This window comes from Rhizoctonia solani, chromosome 14, assembly GCF_016906535.1.
Source record: "Rhizoctonia solani chromosome 14, complete sequence".
NCBI classification, from domain to species: domain Eukaryota; kingdom Fungi; phylum Basidiomycota; class Agaricomycetes; order Cantharellales; family Ceratobasidiaceae; genus Rhizoctonia; species Rhizoctonia solani.
In genome coordinates, this window is record NC_057383.1 from 1,682,550 (window position 1) to 1,702,257 (window position 19,708).

At 48.2% G+C, this 19,708-nt stretch overlaps 5 protein-coding genes across 5 annotated transcripts; 1 reads left to right on the top strand and 4 right to left on the bottom strand.

Annotated features, from left to right (window-relative positions):
- Nucleotides 1-783: 783 nt before the first annotated feature.
- On the bottom strand, nt 784-5,964 carry RhiXN_11148 (uncharacterized protein; the record flags this gene model as incomplete). The annotated part of the gene is made up of 14 exons (XM_043330963.1): nt 784-1,480; nt 1,520-1,897; nt 1,946-2,159; nt 2,210-2,586; nt 2,660-2,843; nt 3,098-3,260; nt 3,311-3,466; nt 3,522-3,724; nt 3,773-4,165; nt 4,221-4,334; nt 4,638-4,908; nt 4,961-5,025; nt 5,087-5,172; nt 5,786-5,964. 14 exons carry the CDS (start codon nt 5,962-5,964, stop codon nt 784-786), a joined length of 3,480 nt encoding a protein of 1,159 aa, XP_043186308.1.
- Nucleotides 5,965-6,683: 719 nt separating this feature from the next.
- RhiXN_11149 (major facilitator superfamily transporter) lies at nt 6,684-8,801 on the bottom strand (the record flags this gene model as incomplete). The annotated part of the gene is made up of 9 exons (XM_043330964.1): nt 6,684-6,816; nt 6,870-7,180; nt 7,232-7,379; nt 7,430-7,502; nt 7,558-7,705; nt 7,779-8,139; nt 8,206-8,352; nt 8,406-8,533; nt 8,598-8,801. 9 exons carry the CDS (start codon nt 8,799-8,801, stop codon nt 6,684-6,686), a joined length of 1,653 nt encoding a protein of 550 aa, XP_043186309.1.
- Nucleotides 8,802-9,936: 1,135 nt separating this feature from the next.
- RhiXN_11150 (cytochrome P450 family protein) lies at nt 9,937-11,663 on the bottom strand (the record flags this gene model as incomplete). Its single annotated transcript, XM_043330965.1, has 11 exons — nt 9,937-10,084; nt 10,138-10,245; nt 10,304-10,318; nt 10,374-10,440; nt 10,499-10,688; nt 10,740-10,753; nt 10,825-10,945; nt 10,994-11,136; nt 11,189-11,316; nt 11,379-11,585; nt 11,644-11,663. 11 exons carry the CDS (start codon nt 11,661-11,663, stop codon nt 9,937-9,939), a joined length of 1,161 nt encoding a protein of 386 aa, XP_043186310.1.
- A 3,494-nt stretch (nt 11,664-15,157) lies between these two features.
- Nucleotides 15,158-17,590, top strand: RhiXN_11151 (AMP binding enzyme; the record flags this gene model as incomplete). The annotated part of the gene is made up of 10 exons (XM_043330966.1): nt 15,158-15,316; nt 15,364-15,513; nt 15,567-16,111; nt 16,165-16,175; nt 16,237-16,576; nt 16,644-16,878; nt 16,938-17,022; nt 17,064-17,211; nt 17,271-17,409; nt 17,462-17,590. 10 exons carry the CDS (start codon nt 15,158-15,160, stop codon nt 17,588-17,590), a joined length of 1,941 nt encoding a protein of 646 aa, XP_043186311.1.
- Nucleotides 17,591-17,711: 121 nt separating this feature from the next.
- On the bottom strand, nt 17,712-19,536 carry RhiXN_11152 (nucleoporin nup44; the record flags this gene model as incomplete). The annotated part of the gene is made up of 7 exons (XM_043330967.1): nt 17,712-17,855; nt 17,914-17,991; nt 18,050-18,350; nt 18,418-18,527; nt 18,589-19,346; nt 19,417-19,464; nt 19,521-19,536. The coding sequence occupies 7 exons, from the start codon at nt 19,534-19,536 to the stop codon at nt 17,712-17,714; spliced, it is 1,455 nt and encodes a 484-aa protein (XP_043186312.1).
- Nucleotides 19,537-19,708: the final 172 nt, after the last annotated feature.

Genomic DNA, 19,708 nt, shown 5'->3' on the forward strand with positions numbered 1-19,708 from the left:
GTGCAATAAAGCAATAAGTGAATTCTCGAAGCACTTCAAGTGACACTTGTGCATACCCATATGTGCTTTGGAGCAATGGCAACCAAATGAGAGCATTCTGGCATCTCTACAGGGTCCCCAAAATCTCTGGAGCGCTCTAGAGTGCTCCGGTTTTGGGAACCTCCTTGTTAGGATCCAACGGAGCACTCCACGAGCACTTCTGAGCGTCATAGTAGACACTCCGGAGTGCTCGCCAACAATAGCAAGTCTCGGAGCGCTCCCAATATTTTTGGGACCCCGTAGAAATGGTCAAGAAAGTTATTGATTCGTTTGGCTCAAAGGCACAACTTAGAGTGGAGTTCATACTTGCCTATATTTTATTGAATTGGTGCAGCCATCCGATATGAGTTTGTCATAATTCCGCAGCCATGTGAGCTCACGGCCCACACGTATTCAAGGAAGATCTTTGTTGAATTAAACTTTGATAATGACGTGTCATTCTTTCAAGTGCTGATCATGAGGACAAATCAAATTAAAATTTGTTCACACCCGGTATGTAGCACACATGGCCCTGCGCCAATATCTTTGACGCCGAAATGCTTGCCTCTCACTTGTCCCGCTTTTCCTCTTGTTGTCTCCTTCTCTTTCTCTCTCGCCGTTACTCTTTGGTTTGCGCGTTTTGTAACAGTGTTTTTTGTTTGTATTACCACAAGCGGTTTGCCTTGTTTGCATGTAGCTCCTGTTCTCCGCAATAGAAGTGTATTCAAAAATAAATAAATATGTAGCACACATATCATTCAATCATCACTGCGACTGGCAACATGTTTCAAATGCAGTCAGTGCATCATGAGCTGCCTCCGGAAACTCATCATCCATGAGAGAATCGTCCACCAGTCCTGCATCTTCCGTGTCACCCAAAGCAAGGTTTGGCTCTAACGTTGTCTCCGGGGTGTTGTTTGGCTGTGGATCACCAGCTTTGGTTGAATCAGTACAGTGTACTCCTACGCCCAACGAAAGACTTCCTGAGAACTTCTTCAGTTTGGCCAAGTCCTCAAGGTCTTTTTTAACACGTTGGTTAACTTGTTGTGTAAGCTGGAGGCGATCACAGAGAATATGGGCAAGGTTTGGGTTAGACAACTTCAGTACTTCACACTGAGCCGATAAAAAGGCCTCCTCGTCGCGAATGTGGGTGAGTACTCGAGTTATTTCAATATTGAGCCGGATAATCTCCTCTTCAGCACGTTGAATACGTTGCCATAGCTCAACGCAACGCCGATTCACAGGGCGACTCCACTCCGCTTCCAGTGTACCGTGTTCAGAGTACTTCAAGAAGTCAAAATTAGCGAGGTAGGCGTATTCGGAGAGTTCATTGAATGAAATAATTGGTCGCGGAGGGTTGACAGCCTGGGCAGCAGCATTGTATTGATTTAACGCTGTATTCAACGCTTTTTCCCTCCGTTTGATAGCTTTTGACATTTGGACACGAGCTTTGTAACCTACACTGATATGTCAGACAACGGACGAAACCCAAACAAGATACTTGCCTGTTCCAATTGCGTTTGCTTTTTCAAGCTCGGCAATACGCTGAATGACTAGCAATTCAAGCATACGGAGAGCCTCGTGGTAATCCTCCAAAGCCTCACGTTCAACAGCTGCTTCCCACTCCTTACATCCAGGTGTCCATCGGGGATTAATAGCATGCTCTTGTTCCAGGCGTTCAACTTCAGTCTGGATGACTAAGAGCTGCTCGGAGGCGGCCATCCGCTGTGCCTCAATCTTTCTAACTTGAGTAGCAATACCATGCTGATATTCATCCTCTTGCTCGGTGTTTTGGATGGAAGGATGCTTGCGGTAAATATCAATGTGACTGGCAAGTGTATGAGCCATATTGGTTGAGAATGCATCAGTGAAGGCCTTCCTAATTACAATGTAAATTAAACATAAAAGATTTGAATAATATACTTACTTTTTCTCAGCCAAAACTCGAAGTCGCTTCACGTAATGCATTGCAAACAAGCTTTTGGGGGTTGGATCTTTAAGTGCCTCAAAATGCTGTTTTTCTGATTCAAACATGGCACGCCAGTCATTGTCGCTTTTTCCGCGACCAAGTTTGAGCAATTCCTTGGGTAAAGTTGACATGATGCGCAGTGCTGAAGTATACCGTCCTTTTAAAACTGAGCCTACTCAGGAAATAAACAATTGGCGTGTGATAGTAACAAAAAAGGCTCACCTATTGCGCAACGGCGCCCAAAATCCCACCCTTCCAGATGTAATGCTAGGAGTTGCCGCCGATGGTAGCTGGAAGCATGACGAGTCGTGCGAGCAACCGAATTGGATGACGAGAACAGCTGCTCGTTCTCCTCAAAGGACTCTAATCCCGCACCCTCAACGTTTAACGGGTGATTTGCTAATTGGCACTTCCGGTTGTGAGCATACCCGTGGAACGATCCAACAACAAAATTAGTGTTATGACGGCGCACCACAGGCCCAACAAGCGGGCTGCGTTCCGCTGTGCCACGAAAAGTGCACCCAATGTCATAGCCAATGAGAAGGTCGTCGCCAAATACTTGGCATAATCTGTCAACAGCTGCAAGTGCATACTTTGCCCTTGATATTGAAATGTGTCATCGATGTTCCCCAATAATCATCAAAATAAAATAAAATATATAGAAATACTCACAGTTCACCCGACTGACGCATGTCCTCTACAAGTAGGACGAAGCCGTGACGGCATGAGGCTACAAAAATCCCGGTTTCATCGAAGACCACAATTGACTTTTTATTGTCGTCGGCGCGTGCATTCTTCCATCGTTCGTGACAGGCCGTACTTGTGGATTCCAAACCATCCGCGCCCTCATCCACGCCTAATAATCGGGCTGATTAGACAATAGAGTGCTAAATTGAATCCAATACCCTAGTAATACATGAGATGGGGATAAGCAAACCATATCATACCTCCCAACAAAGTACACTCACTGGTTCTTGGTTGGTATCGCTGACATTTGCTTTAGATGGAGCTATCTGTTTGGGGATCCGGGTTGTCAAAATCTGAGTAAAGTACAGGAGATTAAGTGCTACGTTACCTGCGAAGCCACTGTATTTTTGGCCTTGGGCCTACGTGGCACCTCATTCTCAAATCTGTCGACATACTGGGAATCAAGAAAATAACTATGGTCGAACTTTCGGCAATCAACGGTGCAAGACGCAGCTACACGCTTGATCGAATCGTTTCCGTCACATGTACACAACACCGAAAATTTGAGCTTTGGTTCATTCTTTAACTGTGAGTCCGTAATTAAGTGATAATCGTGAGAAACTACGCAGTACTTACACGATAACTACATGCCGGGCATGTGTTTGCCATCCTCCAGTCAGGGTGGTCTCGCGATAGAGCTTTGTCGAGGTTTGCTTCGGCCATCCAATGGATTATTAAATAATAATCAATCGCGGCAGAGAGTTGCTTGCGTATATGGGGTGTATAGATAGTCTGAGGAGAGAAACGATAATGAGTGTATATACGATGAGGCAAGACAACTACCCACCCTGTGCATGTCGCAGATGGCGGTCGCGATACCCTGTATACTGATAGTAGATGCATGACGTCGTAGCGCGACACAAAACCTCAGCAAGTCAACGTGTATTGCGCAGGAAGGCAGGGAAGGGGTCGGCGCAAAGTAACCGTGGCGTGCAAGGGTTACAACTCGAGGAGTACTAGCGTCAGATGTGAACGTGGTCCATACTTTGGCTGTAAATAATGAGCCAATGGTTAAATGTTCGATAAAGGATAACTCACTCGTGAAATTGATACACAATATGGCAAAAGACCGAGATTTCGATGATGCCGCAGGAGATGTTGGGGATGCTGGATCGGACAAGGGAGCTCCGGTACGATTATACTCCAAATAAGCTTCGTAAACTTGATCCCGTGTTTGACCCCATGAGTATTCTTCCCGGGTAAACCGCTCAGTCCACGATTGTGAGAGAGCCTTGAAACCAATCCGACGCAAAATAGCGACCGAGATCGACTCGTACCCTCCCTCGGGGTCATCAAACCAGTCGTCCTCGGTGTTGTCGTCAGCGGGTTCACCCGTGTCGATAGGCTCCCAAGTGCCCTCGGAAAAAGCACCACTCCATCCAACCTCATTACGAATTGCTTCGACGTCTTGCCGACGGCTGGCCGGGTGACCTGGATTCCAAGCATTCAAATCAACAATATGGTGCATGGGGATGAGAGTACTTACTTTCAATCAGGGCGTGGTAAGATTGTTGCAACGTTCGAGTGCGACGATCGAAAACGCGCCCACTAATTTCCTCAACTTTACTAGGAGTCAATAACGACCTACTGCCGCCCCTCGCTGAAGTCTTAGTCGAATAAGGGGATGGAGATACACGGAAATGTGTACTACTTGAGACCTTGCCACGATGTACTCTCTTGGGGAGCAGGGACATCCTGTGAAGTATGTGGGAATGTAGTTTATCTACACACACCAGTTGGTCCCGTTATATACGAAGTATACCAGGGCATAGTTGTAGAGTTTTCTGTACAGTCGACTTATGGACAGCAGGTTCCCAAAACGGTCGTTGAAGATCGATTAAATTGAAACAACGTGGATACAAACAACAAACACAAGCAGACAAACAATGGGGCCAAGACGTACAGTGGGGATGTGCGCGTACGACAACAACTAGGGTGGGAGAGATTTCCTTCGCCAGGTAATGTAGCGTTGACCTGCATACGAGCGAAGTTGCAGGGGATGAGGCCTTGCCGACCATCTGGTGACCAGTCTCACGACGTCCAGCGTACGAACGAGGGGCAGGTGGTCCACGAACGGGCATTACGACGGCGTCTGGGACGAGAAGGTCGGCGACGAGGAGGGGCGTGGAGTCGGTGGGTTCGAGGTGGAGGGGGGGGGGCAATGGGCGTCTGAGCTGCGAGTAGCCACGACAGCACACGGGCGATACTGCGTCGTATAGTCATTACGACGGTATACTGGACACGGTTACGGAAGGCGAGGTTGGGAGGTTTGGCACAGCAAACAGATGCGTCTGTTTGGTGGAATCGTTTCAGTGAGGGAGCCAATGTAATATGTAATATGTATGAACTTACATTCACAACGAGGCGTCGACCATGTACCGGTGGGGACTGGGATATTGATTACGTTAGAATCGGTGATGGTGGAGACATCAAGACAGCTGTACGTACCTTAGTACAACAACCAAGTAAGTCGTCGTCTACGAGGGCGACACAGATGACCGAATAGACAATGAGGAATGCTGGACGTGAGCAGCGTCAGCGAACGCATCATTAACGATGACGATGCACGGAATCAACTTGCCATGCAATACACATACCACTACTGGTACCAACAAATAACGCCGACGGGGGAGCGATCTGGTCAACGGCAACGTCAGGATAAGCGGCTACATCGATGAGTAGAACTTACCGCGAGCCGTGTATGTAGTAACACCGAGCAAAACAAAACTCCCAGCCGTCAGTCCCCGAGGTAGTCGGGGGCACACAGGTCGTCGTCGGGACACACACGGACGCAAGCGAGAAAGACAGCTCAGACGATAGTCCAGACGACATAGCCAGCTCGGACGTAGTAGACACAATACATACAAGCGAGCAAGGGCAAACGAGTGAAAATCAGAGCGGAGACCATAGGAAGTACCCTCTGAGGGAGGCGGTGGAGGGCAGGGGAGAGACGATGGCGGGGAGAATGTCGGTGTCGAGGGGGGATATTATCTCGCGGTCAAATGAATAGCTGTCATTAGAAGAGCTTGGTACCTGCTTACCAACGCTTACCAATTGACAGGTCCACGGTGGACTGAGCGCCCATATCGCGTCATCGTCAAGCCGTTGGGGCGATGGCGTAATCCCGCGGGGCTTATCTCCGCGGTAAACAAAGGCGGGAGGCGGGCAGGAGGCGGGCGGCGCTTAACCACGGAGGTAGGGATCGCCGCAACCAACGGTGAGGGCGGCATCAATCGGTATCAGATGGCGGGATGATCGCTTCGAAGACGTCGGAAGCGATGATCAATCTGATGGCGTCGGCACGGTGTCGGCGGGGATCGGACGGCCCCCGAGGGATAATGATTATTAAAACCATTTATATAAATCACAGTAAATACAATATTCAAGTAGCTTGTATTCCTACCAAGGACCGCAATCTTTTCTGACGAACCCGGAGGCCGAATCCCACAGGAACTCAACGCTAAATGGCCTGCTTGGTCAGCTGTCCCTGGAAGGCTTTTAGCCTCTGGGGTCTTCGAGACACAGGTGGGAGCTATTGACAACAGCGGGTGAGCAGCGGGGGTAACCCATAATTGATATTGTTGCTTGATTTATTGGTCAATTGGTGTGTACATGCGCATTTATACACACGTAAGGAATCACGGTTCCGCAATGGATAGCCGCTCGCCAGATATGAGCACTGTTATATCACATTTCAGGCAAATGTCCATGCGCAAACATAAGGAATTCGTCTAAAACCGACACATGATACACAACCGGCGGCCTTACACAAATGCATAAGTGTTTCATCAGGCAATGAGATAGAATAGAATGGCCTTTAGCATTGAAGGGTGGTGATTCAATACCGATTACCCCATTTATACAATAACTCCGGGCCAGTGTTCTTATGGATTTATTCAATGTTGTGTCTACTACAATACAAGAATGTATGCGTAGAATTTTAATTATATCAATAGACAAATCGAAATCCCTTGCGTCTATGCTGGATTTCTTCCGTTGAAACTTCTTGTGTTTCCACTGCGTCATCGACAAAATCCCTCATGTCGCAAATGCCATCGACTTCCTCTCCTCTCTCGAGTCGACTACGAACTCATTATTCTCAAGATACCAGAAACACAATATATCAGCCACACACCTATTTAAAGATATTAGATGTTGTCTGAAAGCGAAGCACATAGTGATGGTCAACCCAAAGCATGCGGTACATATCCCATATGAGTTACGGTACTGCGCAAAGCTTTCGGTTAAAATATTGCCTGAACTATAAGCCAAAAAACTTGCCGTATTTCCCCACTTGGTCGGCCACACATATGATCCAGATACGTTTCCTAGTTGAGAGAATGAATTAATGAGCGCCAGCGCAACAGCTCGTTTCGAGGGTGGACGCGGCAACGAATTTGAGCACCATGCCCAAAAAATGATAAATCCCGCATAAGATTGCGCCATCTATAATACCTAAGAAATTAGGACCATCAAGGAACTTCAAAGAATACGTACTAAGAAAAGGGCGATGTAACGTGCTGCCACATTCATCGTCACTTCAGCAATAACGAAACCAATAATACCGACGAGATATGAACCGGCGATATGTAAGAATCGTTCGCCAGTTTTATCAGCATGTCGTGAACAGATAAACGAAACAACTCTTGGGGAGTGTCAATGCGCGGTCGTGTAGCAAAGCACTGGTTCACTTACGATGCAAACGCCCATGGCGGCGCGCATAACAATAGAGAGATAGTACGATTGAAACCGAGGGTTGATGTAAGGGCTGAAAAGGAATAAATCAGCGTGAAGTCCGGGTCAATGAAAACTTAATGGCGTACTTGGGAAATACGAGTTAAAGCTTAATCCAACAACTTGCGCGGTCAATGCGACAGAAAGCCACCAGACCTTCCAGTCCTTGACAGTAAGAATAAACCCATAGAATGGTCCTTCCGTACTAGAGTCGTGATCAGCCTCTCCGCCAGCGTCCTATTCATAGTTTCATATTTAAAATCTTCAAATGCTGATGTTCCTTGGACAATTTACTATCAAAAACACTTACTTCGATCATACGCAGCTCTGCGAGCCTCTGTTCTATCGGAGATAGCCACCGACTACTTGTACTCGGAAAGTCCGGAAGTACAAAAACAGCCAGAATAGCCACTGCAATTGTAATCGCGCCCTCCAAGTAGAATAACCAACGCCAGGCAGCGTGACCTAATTTCCCCTCCATACCATCTAGAATTCCAGCCGCAAGTAGACCGCCGAAGGCATTTGAAGAAAGACTTCCACAGTAGAGTATTGCGGTCCGTAAGCCGAGTTCTTCTCGCTTATACCATTTAGACAAAATGAAGAGTGCTCCGGGAAAGAATGCGGCTTCGACAAAGCCGAGGAAGAAGCGGGTTAGAAGTGCTGGAACAAAACTGCAAAAAGCCAAACTGTTCAGTCGACCTTGAATGTGACACTCATGCGATACGAAATCACATCACCTGTGTGTGATACCTGTAAGGCACGAGATTCCTCCCCAAAGTATCATGCATACAGGAAGGTACAAGGAGGGTTTTCCTATATCTGTGAAAGTATTATTAATACGCTTCTTATCGCATATCTCTGACTTGCAATTTAAGAACATGTTACTAGGAAACAATGATTAGTTTGCCAAATCAGACGCAGCTATGAGCTCGCATACCTAGGCACCTGCATTAGAATGTATCCTACATAGAAAATCGAAAGGATGGTTGCAAATTGCTGGCCTTGAAGCCCTAGGTCTTCTTCAAAGCCCCGCAGTCTTGCCGCAGCTGCATTGTTCCTATCGATCTGCCCGTTGAAAGAACGAGCGAGGTGAACTCAGGTTTACGTCTCCCATACTGCAAGAGCCTACACTGTTTAAGATGTATATGATCACCATAATGCTCATTCGAGCGTCTATCTTGCGCACTAGTTTTCTTTCTAATTTTCTCCGCTCCTCGGTTCCACCAAACTCGGCGTCGTTGTCAATGCTCGCCTCTTTGAATGGGATGCTGGACGTTCTACTTGTCTCAAGGTGTTTCACCTCTAAGCTTGCCTCCTTGTCGACCTCAGACATCCTTCCAGAAACTTGTTTGTCTGGATGATAGATAGGAGCTCGAGGGCGGCTCTAGGTTACAGCAAAGAGAGGGCTCAGATGCAGAGCACAAGTATTTGATCACCCAGCAAGCAGTTATATAGATTCAGAGGGGCCGCACGTAAGCCTTCCCAAATCGCCTACACGCTTCCTTAAGATCGCATTTCATCCTACGAGTAGTCCCAATGGGATTCCGGGCACCACAGAAGACTTCTATCGGTAAGCATGTCGTTCGTAGCCCAGTTGGTATAAAACACCGGTAGCTCCTATGTTAGCAAATGCATTTAAAAGTATTGTCAATCACGCTCTATATCCCAGGTATTCATAGCTCCAATTGTAACTCGAAGCTCCTAGAATCTGAAGTCCGCGCCAGTCGATTGTCCATTGGACTAAAAGTATAGTGTTTAAGGCAATGCAATCGAACCTTAGGAGTTGCTACTCTGGTCCAAGCCGTCATACTCTGGCTGTGAGAAGTCTAATAATGGAAACAGTAATCGAAATTTACCGATGGGTTGATATCCATTGGTTTGTCCATCGGTTTGCCCGGAGCTCAGAATCGCTCAACAGGCCCAGAAATTCCACCCGACACTTAGCTTGCTCCTCACGGCTCCTAGTACCTTTGGAGAATTAGGCTTCCATAATAAAGCGTGTGATGAGCTACATCTATTTGAAGCCAGCTCTGAGTCTCTTACGACCTGTGATGGGAGTTTGAACTTCCGGGCACCTTTGAGGTTCGAGAAGACAAGACGGCCCTCTAGGGAAAGTCTGATATTATTTAGGACCGGCCACAGATATTTGTTTTGAGCAGTGTTATTCACTTCAGGTGGGAGGTATGAGATAGGGTAAGGGGTCCGGGTTAGGTCCCATAAAACCTGTGTGCCAAATAAAAACCGGCCCTCGTTCATAAAAAAAGAATGGATGTATATATGACCAGTACGGGCTCAGTATTGATGTCAGCTGTTTCGAAAAACGCAAAACTACCCCGGGTACTCAAAGACCATTTCGAATAAGCTCCGCGTGTAATTCAGATCGGGGTCTGAGTGTACATTTAAAGGGCTTGGGGTGACTAAGCACGCTCTAAGTCGCACTATTCGTAAGCTCTATGATGTATAACTCACTACACTAGCGTGTTACTACTAGGCTCTGTGCTTGGGATCGTCTTGGTCCCATCAGGATTGATTGTACCCGAAATATTGAAGGTGGCAAGTATGGATGCGATTGCCATGAAGATAGCAGAATCTGCAAGGTGTATTCCAGGGCATAACCTTTTCGGGTCAGTGAGAAATACAGAGGTGATCTATAGCATACATGATCATACCTGCTTCCCCAGCCAAACGCGGGCAAAACAGGGACTGCATCGTCAAGATATCGATCCGGGTTAAATCTATCTGGATCGACATAAATTCGCTCATCACGACTCATTGCCCTAGATTGTTGGAAGGGAAGCAATACATAAAAGATGGATCGACGAGATATTTGCTCACCACAAATTGCCGAACCTAGTTTAGCCAGTCAGCCATCACTTAGTCATCATGTACTACTTTACTTATTTACACTATTGTGTCCTTAGGGATACGATTTCCGCAATACGAATCTTCCCGAGCAGCGACGTGGGGGACTCCTAAAATAGAATAAGGCTCGCCCTCTTTGATTGAGTGAAAGCTGATAGACAGACGAACCAAGTGGACTAACAGGCTGCCACCTCAACACCTCAGATGTCAAGCGCTCCACGTATGGTAATCCGGATCGGTCTTTCAGTGTTGGGAGTCGGTTTTTGCCGGTAATAGAGTCAATTTCTTGCTGCGCTTTCGCCTGGGTATCTGGAAATAAAATCATTGCCAGAACAAAGGTGACAAGGGCGCTGGCCGACTGTTCGCTTGTTCAAGCATAGTTTGGAGTAGATCAAAGATAAACACCCACCGTATCAGTACCACCTATTAAATAATAAAATTTAAATACTCTAACAAAACACCAGCCAATTACTTGAGACGTGGTGACTACTTACCCATATATAGGACCATTCCTAGTTGTTTGCCAAAATCGTCTACCATATTCTCGTCCCATCCCCACGCTTTGGTCTCTCGTAAGGTAGAAGCAATGATAGAGTAGTCGTCTACCTCATCAACCTTTATCGCCGGTCAGTTTTGTTTGTATAGCTTACAAGGCGTACTCACCACACGTTGCTTAGTCCACTTGTAGATGCCACCGAACGTTCGCTCCTTGTGCTCCCTCCAATCGCGTGCAACCTTTTTCCAGCTGGTGCCGGGTAGCCACTCAGGAGCGTATTGAAGCCACGGTATAAAGTTGACGAGAAAATCTAATTCAATGCCAGAAAATTGATAAGATGGTGCTCCTTTTGCATAAACTACAGTACTCCCTAGAAGGCTGAAGTGCCAGAGCAAGTCGGTTAACAAAAATAGCGGCGTTGTTAACGAAGTCATCAGAAGGTTCTCGGCCGTACCCGTATATTGAGTCGAGCATAGTTGCTGCCATTGTCCTAGTCGAGTCCGAATTCATTAGCATATAACGCTCCAGATCGGTCAAAGAAGCTTTGCCCACCTTGTAAATTCGGCAGAAAGGAAATCTGAAGACCTTGTGTCCCGGGAGCTCGCGAGGAAACGTTGTAGTAAAAGTCGAGCCTGGAGCTCCTGAGATTCACTAAAATTAACTACGCCTTGTTTATTGAGCCATGAGTGCAGCGCTTTCCGGTACTTCCTCCACAAATCATTGGGGTTCATAACTGTCATCAGATCATGCATGTCAAGACTAAAAGAAGTATCGATCGATCGAAAGGAAGAGTTTTCCGCTTGCTTATGCCACTTACCCTATAGGAGAAATGATCATCTAGGGAGCAAATCGATTCGAATAGATTGCGCTCCTTTTTTCAAGGAGATCTGTGGCTGCTTCCATCGAGTTCAGCACGACTATGGTTTTTCCTAAAAAGCTCAACGAAATAACGTCGCCTATTAGAACAAAATATGGAATAAGCATAATTCCCCATCTGTATAAAACTTTATGGCTACTTTTCACTTTTCTTGATATGTCTCGAAACCCGAACTGTTCATTCTGAGTTGGCATGGAGAGTAGCTGTCCAATTATGGGATATGATGGAGGACCAGGTGGCAGATCAAGTCTCGAAGAACTGTAATATCTTTGAGTCAAATAATAAATGGAGAATGTCCCAGTAAGTAGAACAGTAGCCCATGGCCAGGTTCTGAAATATTCGAGTTCCATAACGTATGTGCCTCAAACAAGATGTTCCCAGCATCGCTATCTACTTTATACCATCCATCAAGCGGAATTTGACCTTGAATCTTTAGGTGGCTTTGAAAATTGACCGAGGAAACGGGCAGACATGTCCGACTATCGGTCTTGAAGCCGAGCTTCGTGCTTCTAAACACGCAATCTGCTGGCGGATCATTAGTATTGAGATTACCCTAACTGCTTATACCGTAGAAACCACTCCTAAAGTCTGGGGGCATCCATAAACTAAACCCCCGGATCCGTGAGTCTCTGCATGTATTTCGCTTCCCACGCGCACCAATGGGTCAGCAGTTACAGAGATTGGGCTGTATTACAGGTTACGCAGGGGATCGAAGCCCGTATTAGAAACTTAGAAATTTACTAGGAAAGAGCGACTTGACACGTAAAATATCCACTGATAGATGCACACTTATTTGTGACACACATAGACGAAGTGCATATATATAGTAACTTCCACGACGGCAAGCAGCTTGCTTCTCGGAAACTTTCAACACTACCATATAAGAACTAAGCTGGGATGAATCTTCATATGAAATGGCAATCAGCCTATCTGGTTGCTTGCTAAATTGATTCTGGGGCGTAAATCGGGGGCTATCCCAGCGAGCGAGCCAAGTTACGGGTGGGCGCCTCGTACCTAAACACACATTTTTCGGATTTTGGCCTATAGCGGAACCGTGCAACTCCCTGTCTGTTTTCGTGTTTTATTAACCAGCACGACCCAGGAGCAGCTACAAATCAACTACCAGCTTTAACTAAAGATTAGACACAGGTGTGGGAAAGGCTTAGTCATAAGTGTGAAAGCTTAGATAATCAGATTCCACCCACCTGAACCCATGTTGAGTGAGTAGGGTGCTGGTGGTATGATTGCCTATGGCGGAGGAAAAATCAGGTAATCGTACCATGCTATCCGTGGGCCCGTAAAATATTTCTATGTCCTATCATCACGGAAGTATGATGGGTCGGAAAAGCTTGCTTATGATAAATAAACGGTCTATACCTCCGCTCAAGTCGTGGTATTCATTCCCTTTAATATATTCACCCAAGTTTTGAATCAGTGTTGCATGAACAGTTCTACTTGCCGTATCCCGAGCTATAGTACGCATACACCGCACGACTCCCAAGGATGGACGAGCCACCGAGCAAATGCCCACCACATAGCCAGCAGTTAATTGGTGCAGTGCCCAAAGTTCGATCACCTTCGTCCCTGGTATCTATAACATGGCGCAAGAATAAGTCGGAATTGACTGCTGCGAGTAGTTTCCCACGAGCGATTGAGGTGTCACGATGGGTTCGCTTGAGCCAAGGTTTCCGTTTCCACAATCTGTCTAGTGTATATCCGATTGTGAGATTCGCTTCGGAATGTCTTGGCAGGTCCTACACCCGAGATACTGCATTTTGTCAACACAAAGGCTCACCAACTGGAAGTTCTACTTACCGATATGCGGACCTATGGACACGAAGCCGCCGGCTAGTGATCATGATTTGGTACTAGCGTCACTATTTAGGGTGGAATAAAGACCAGTGATCCGGGATCATAAAAGCATATGTGCTCATGACAATAGTGTGCTTTTGAAGAGCATCTTGAACTTCATTATTGCCTTTTGTGCGCCATCCGGCCAGGTCAATCCACGATTATCAGCCATAAAACAAATTCCTACTTGTTGTTGGTTGAGTGTTTTGACTTTGAGCTTGCGATAGAGAGATCGTGGATAGCAAGATAAAAACCATTTATATCTTATAGTTAATTACCAATCACACTTCTATGCATTTCTATTAGCAATCCCTGGGGACGATCTTTGTATATCAATAGCTTAGCCTGGTCCATTTATGCGACTATGCGCACCTCAAATTAGCTTCAACAAGCAACTGGTGTGCTACTCAGTCTGAGATTTGTCGGCCTGTGTGAGACAATCGATGGTTTCAAGCACTTGATAGATACCTAAAACTCCAAAATGCCGGGAAGCCCTTGCGAAGCTGAAGAATCTGGTCCCACCGTCAAGCTTTGACATGTCCCTAGGGGGAGTTCTGTCTGACTACAGTACCCCTAAGAATACACGAGGGAGTGTCAAAAGCGAAATTCCTTACTTTTCTTCTGGGTGAAGAAGGCTTCAAGCTTGCGTTACCTCTTTGTAGCTCAGATCCCGTTCAAATGAAATTGTAACAGTAGCACCATTGTGGAAGCGAACGTCATGTTCTCTCTCATTCCACAATGATAAGCGGTAAAGCCAATGTCCATCATATTCTTCAAAATGAAGGTTCCTTTGAAGGTAAAAATAAATAGAACACGAGAAGTAGCGCAAATCGTTGTTGATAAGCCACATGTGCTACAGCACAGTCATTGAATGAGAATTACGCAATTGGCTGTCATGAGCGTCAAGCTATGGGAGTGTGAAAATATAGGACCAAGCCGGAAACATATGAGGGATATCTCGGGAGAAATATGGGACATTCCGGAGTCAAGAAGAGGATAAAGACATCGCGGATGACATTGAACGAGGGAGGATGGGAGTGAATAACGGCGCTTGGCATCCCTACCACATAGAACCTCGATATTCTGAACTGTCGCGCTTTCGGAAATAGAGAAGCGGAATCCGCGGCGGGCGGAAAAGATACGCGGATGTGGACATGTGGGCTGGATGAGGAGCCGGCGGTGGGTGTATGCATATGTGGGGGATGGGAACGGGGTCCGGTCGTTCCCGAAGGAATGGCACGTGTGGGGTTCGATCGCGGTCACACGCCTCGAGATTCACATTTGGCCTAGTTGTCGAGCGTGATGACCGACAAGATATAATGCACAAGCCAACCGCTCTCAAGGTTCACTCACACCTTGCTGCGGCTATCTTTTCTCATCACCACCATCACTTATCAGAACATCAAACGCCAGCCTGCTCCGCCCGGATAGAAATAGCTCAAATTCAAACAGATTAGTTGTGAGTACGCGTGCTTGGGAAGCTCGCATCACTTCATCACTTCCGAAAGACATCTCCTTCCGTCCCGTGCAGTATATAACTAAATAGACTGTCAGACTCATCTCTCCACCACCCCACCCCACTCCACCCCACCACTCTGCAACTATGACCGCTGAAGATACCGTTCACGAGGTCCACGACGTCGCCCCTCGCCTGAAGGGTACTGATGGCCGCCCCAAGCCCCATGTCGGCCCCGGCTTGGACGATTATAAGGCGGTCCATTCCAAGACTGTCGGTGATGGCTCGGATGAATGGTGGGCAAAGGTGAGACAGCGCGCTTCGATGCGGAGCTATGACTAATGGTAACTTAGACCGCGAAAGAAACCCTCTACTGGCATCGTCAATTTGAGACCGTTCGCGCCGGTTCTTTCGAAAATGGTGACATTGCATGGTTCCCCGAAGGCGGACTCAATGCCTCCTACAACTGCCTTGACCGTTGGGCATTTAAGAACCCAGACAAGGTGCGTATTCCACGCGAAACCTAATTTATGTCGGTACTAATGCCACTTCCCAGCCTGCAATCATCTACGAAGCCGATGAGCCCGGTGAGGGTGTCATCGTGACCTATGCCGAACTCCTCCGTGAGACATGCAGGATTGCCAACGTGCTCAAGGAATTCGGTGTTCGCAAGGGCGATACTGTCAGCATTTACCTTCCTATGACTTGGCACGCTGCCGCTGCCTTCCTCGCTTGTGCTCGTATCGGCGCGATCCACAGCGTCATCTTCGCTGGTTTCAGTGCTGAGTCGCTCCGTGATCGCGTCGTGGACTGCGGATCGCGTGTAGTGATCACCACCGATGAAGGTCGCCGTGGTGGAAAGACCATCGCGACCAAGGCAATCGTCGATGCTGCCCTCAAAGGTGTCCCGAGTGTCGAGCACGTCTTGGTACTCAAGCGCACCGGCGGCGAGGTGAACATGGTCGAAGGACGCGACAAGTGGTGGCATGAGGAGGCTGCAAAGGTTCCTGCTTTCTGCCCTCCCGAGATCGTGAGCTCTGAAGATCCCCTCTTCATCCTCTACACTTCGGGTTCGACTGGTCGCCCCAAGGGTGTCGTCATGTAAGTTCTCCGTTCCTCTCTATTCAACCCGGGACTTAATGATTCTCGGTTAGACCACTGGCGGGTACCTCCTTGGTGCAGCACTCACCGTCAAATATGTCTTCGATGTGCACCCAGAAGATAAGTTCGCCTGCATGGCCGACATCGGTTGGATCACTGGGCACACCTACATCATCTATGGTCCTCTCTCAATGGTGTCACTACAACCGTATTCGAGAGCACTCCTGTCTACCCCACCCCCTCGCGCTACTGGGATGTCGTCCAACGCCACAAGATCACCCAATTCTACACTTCTCCTACTGCCATCCGTCTCCTCCGTCGCTTGGGCGAACACCATTTCGAGGGTTATGATCTCAGCACACTGAGGGTCCTTGGATCCGTCGGTGAGCCCATCAATCCCGAGGCATGGCACTGGTACAACGAAAACGTCGGTAAGAAGCAGTGCGCGATTGTCGATACCTTCTGGTAAGTCAAACACGCTTCGTATGCGGGGCAAAGAGTATTTGACTGATCCATAATGTACACCCAAAAGGCAAACCGAAACCGGCTCGATCGTAGTTACCCCGCTCCCGGGAGCCGTTCCGACCAAGCCTGGATCCGCAACCGTTCCATTCTGGGGTGTCGATCCTGTGATTTTGGACCCGGTATCCGGCAAGGAACTCGAGGGCAACAATGTTGAGGGTGTGTTGTGCATCCGCAAGCCTTGGCCATCGATTGCCCGTTCGGTGTACAAGGACCATGGGCGGTACTTGGATACGTATCTCAAGGTGAGCCGAGAGCGATATTAAATCGTGCAATTTCGGGGCTAATCAATCATATGTGATAGCCGTACCCCGGATTCTACTTCACCGGCGACGGCGCCGCTCGCGACCAAGACGGCTACATCTGGATCAAGGGCGTGTCGATGGTGCGTTTCCCCCCACTCACCTCGCTTGATCTGACTTTAATGTAGATGTCATCAACGTATCTGGTCATCGTCTCTCGACTGCTGAAATCGAGTCTGCGCTCATTATGCACGCCGGTGTGGCCGAGACTGCTGTTATCGGAACTGCGGACGAGTTGACTGGTCAAGCCGTCCACTCGTTTGTTACGCTCAAGCCGTACGCTCCCATTCCATCTCACCCAATGCTGATTGATTCTGATCATAAAAAATTATTAGTGAATTCGAGTACGATCCCTCGCAGAGCGGAGCGCTCATCAAGGAACTCACTCTTCAAGTCCGCAAAGTCATCGGTCCTTTCGCTGCCCCCAAGCAGATTTACATTGTCAATGACCTCCCTAAGACTCGCTCCGGAAAGGTGCGCCCATTCTCTTTCTCTCTTCTACTCGCACTAACCCTTTGCCTACCAGATTATGCGCCGTGTAATGCGCAAGATTGTCGCAGGCGAGGCCGACCAGCTCGGTGACCTCAGCACCCTCGCCGATCCTTCCGTTGTAGACCAGATCAAGGAGCAGGTTGAAAAGGCTCCGAAAAAGTAGAGTGATTTTTGGGTTGTTGGGCCATTTTTATACGTGTATATCCTCGCTGGTTCCTTGTATTACAGTAGTAAATGAAGAAATGTTGCATATCAATCTGATTGGGGCCAGATGGTTAATACGATTAGAACGTGTCTAGAAAGCAATACATAAGTCCGAGCAAGTTAATTGTGCGTAGGGACACCCTCTTGATGATTTTCAGCGCGCGCAAATCGTCCTGTAAAATCTTTGTAACGTGCGCTAGCCCGTTTTGTTGATCCTTTAGGATCTGTACCATATATGATAAGAACTAAGTCATTTTTTCGTTATTGTAAGATGAGACGCACCTGAGCAATGCTGGCCAGCCCTTCTTCATCGACAACAGCCCACTCCACTCTACCTCCCGCAGCCTCTTTACCACGAGCCTGAACACTTCCTGCCATAGCCCAAAGTTCGTTCATCCTCCCCGCAAGCCTAGCCAACCCAGCCCCTTCCTCCAACGCCAACAACTTTCTCCTCACTCCTCTTCCTCGGAGTCAACGCGCTCCTGCGCACGGCTGGGATAAGCATGTGCAACTGCCTTGCGAGGGCCCGCACTCTTCTCGACAACTCGGTGTGGGTCTGAGCCAGACGGGCGAGACGGGTCGTGTCGTGTTTTGCTGTTACGGCGGCGAGTCGCGTGCGTAGTTGAGCAAGGGCAGCCATGTGAGATTGGTTTTCTTGTTGTTGCGAGAGGGTTCGCTTTTTAAGGTCGTCGAAACCTATTGCCAGGGCCGGGACTAGTCTATTACCGATCATAGGTTGATTAGTTCGATGGAAGGAAGGAGGGGGGGGGGACGAGAACGCATTACCGTTCTGGATTTGGATTCTCGCTGATCGCGCGTTTCCATAGTGCTTCGTTTGTAGCGTTTGCAGGACGCCCATAGGCTTGTGGGTTTTCAACCAGGTTGTAAAAGTAGTACTACGTCCCAGTGTAGGTTAGTTTGAAGGATTGGGGGATCGTGTCCCGTCAAAGAACGCACCTGGAAGCGACAATCAGGTGAAGCCGGACTCCATGCCTGGAAGATGGCTTCGATCCTTTGTTCAAGTGTCAAACCACCAGAACCAGGCGTTCCAAACACCGAGACCTGCAAGTTATTCTTCGCGGGTTGGGCAGGGGGAGGACCGAGTGTTGAGGCTGATAATGTCGACTGCGCGAGCGGATTTGCCGCAGGCTGACCGAACAAGGAGGGGGCAGCTGGTTTGGCACCGAAAAGACCGCCCGAGGTAGGTGCAGTGGTAGTGGAGCCAAACAATCCGCCAGACGGTTGTTGGGTAGTTGTTGTATTCCCGAAAAGCCCACCCCCGGTTGCAGCAGTAGGCGCGGTAGTAGTGGAAGCAAAGAGTCCACCCGAAGCTGGGGCAGCGGCGGCAGGATTGGTGTTACCAAACAAGCCTCCTCCTGTGGTCCCGGTCGTATTGGTATTCGCTGCGCCGAATAACCCACCAGTTGCGGGAGCAGAGGCGGTCGCTGTAGTCGTGTTGTTCCCAAACAGACCGCCGGTCGTGCCAGTTCCAGCCGTGGTTGTGTTTGTATTACCGAAAAGTCCTCCTCCGGCTGTTCCTGTCGTCCCGGAAGTCCCAGTGTTACCGAATAATCCAGTACCAGTGGCCGTGCCCGTGCCCGTGGTAGGTTGCGTAGCTGTTGCTTGACCAAATAGTCCTGTCCCGGTGGTACCCGCAGCTCCTGTCGTTCCTGCAGTGTTTGGGTTGTTGGCTCCAAAGCTGAATGTTGAGCCGCCTACACATTTTGTGTTAGTTTTCTTGCTGGTTTGTTTATTATTCCAGGTGGTGGCAGTATGAATACATACCAAACGCCGGCGCCGAGGTTGTAGTGGGTGCCGAGGTAGAAGGTTGCCCTATAAAACACATATTTTCATTAATACACGATTAAGATATTATCTTTAAGACTCACCGAACGAAAAGGCCATGGTGACGCGAGGATAACAAACCGTGAACCTTGGTTCTTTGATCACAAACGTCGGCGCTTATGAATCTTCTTATCTTATCTAACCGGCCAGACCCGCGTCTCACACAACATTTGGACATTCGGCACATGACCAAGACCAGACCTGCAACGATCGGCGACTTCTAATATCTGGG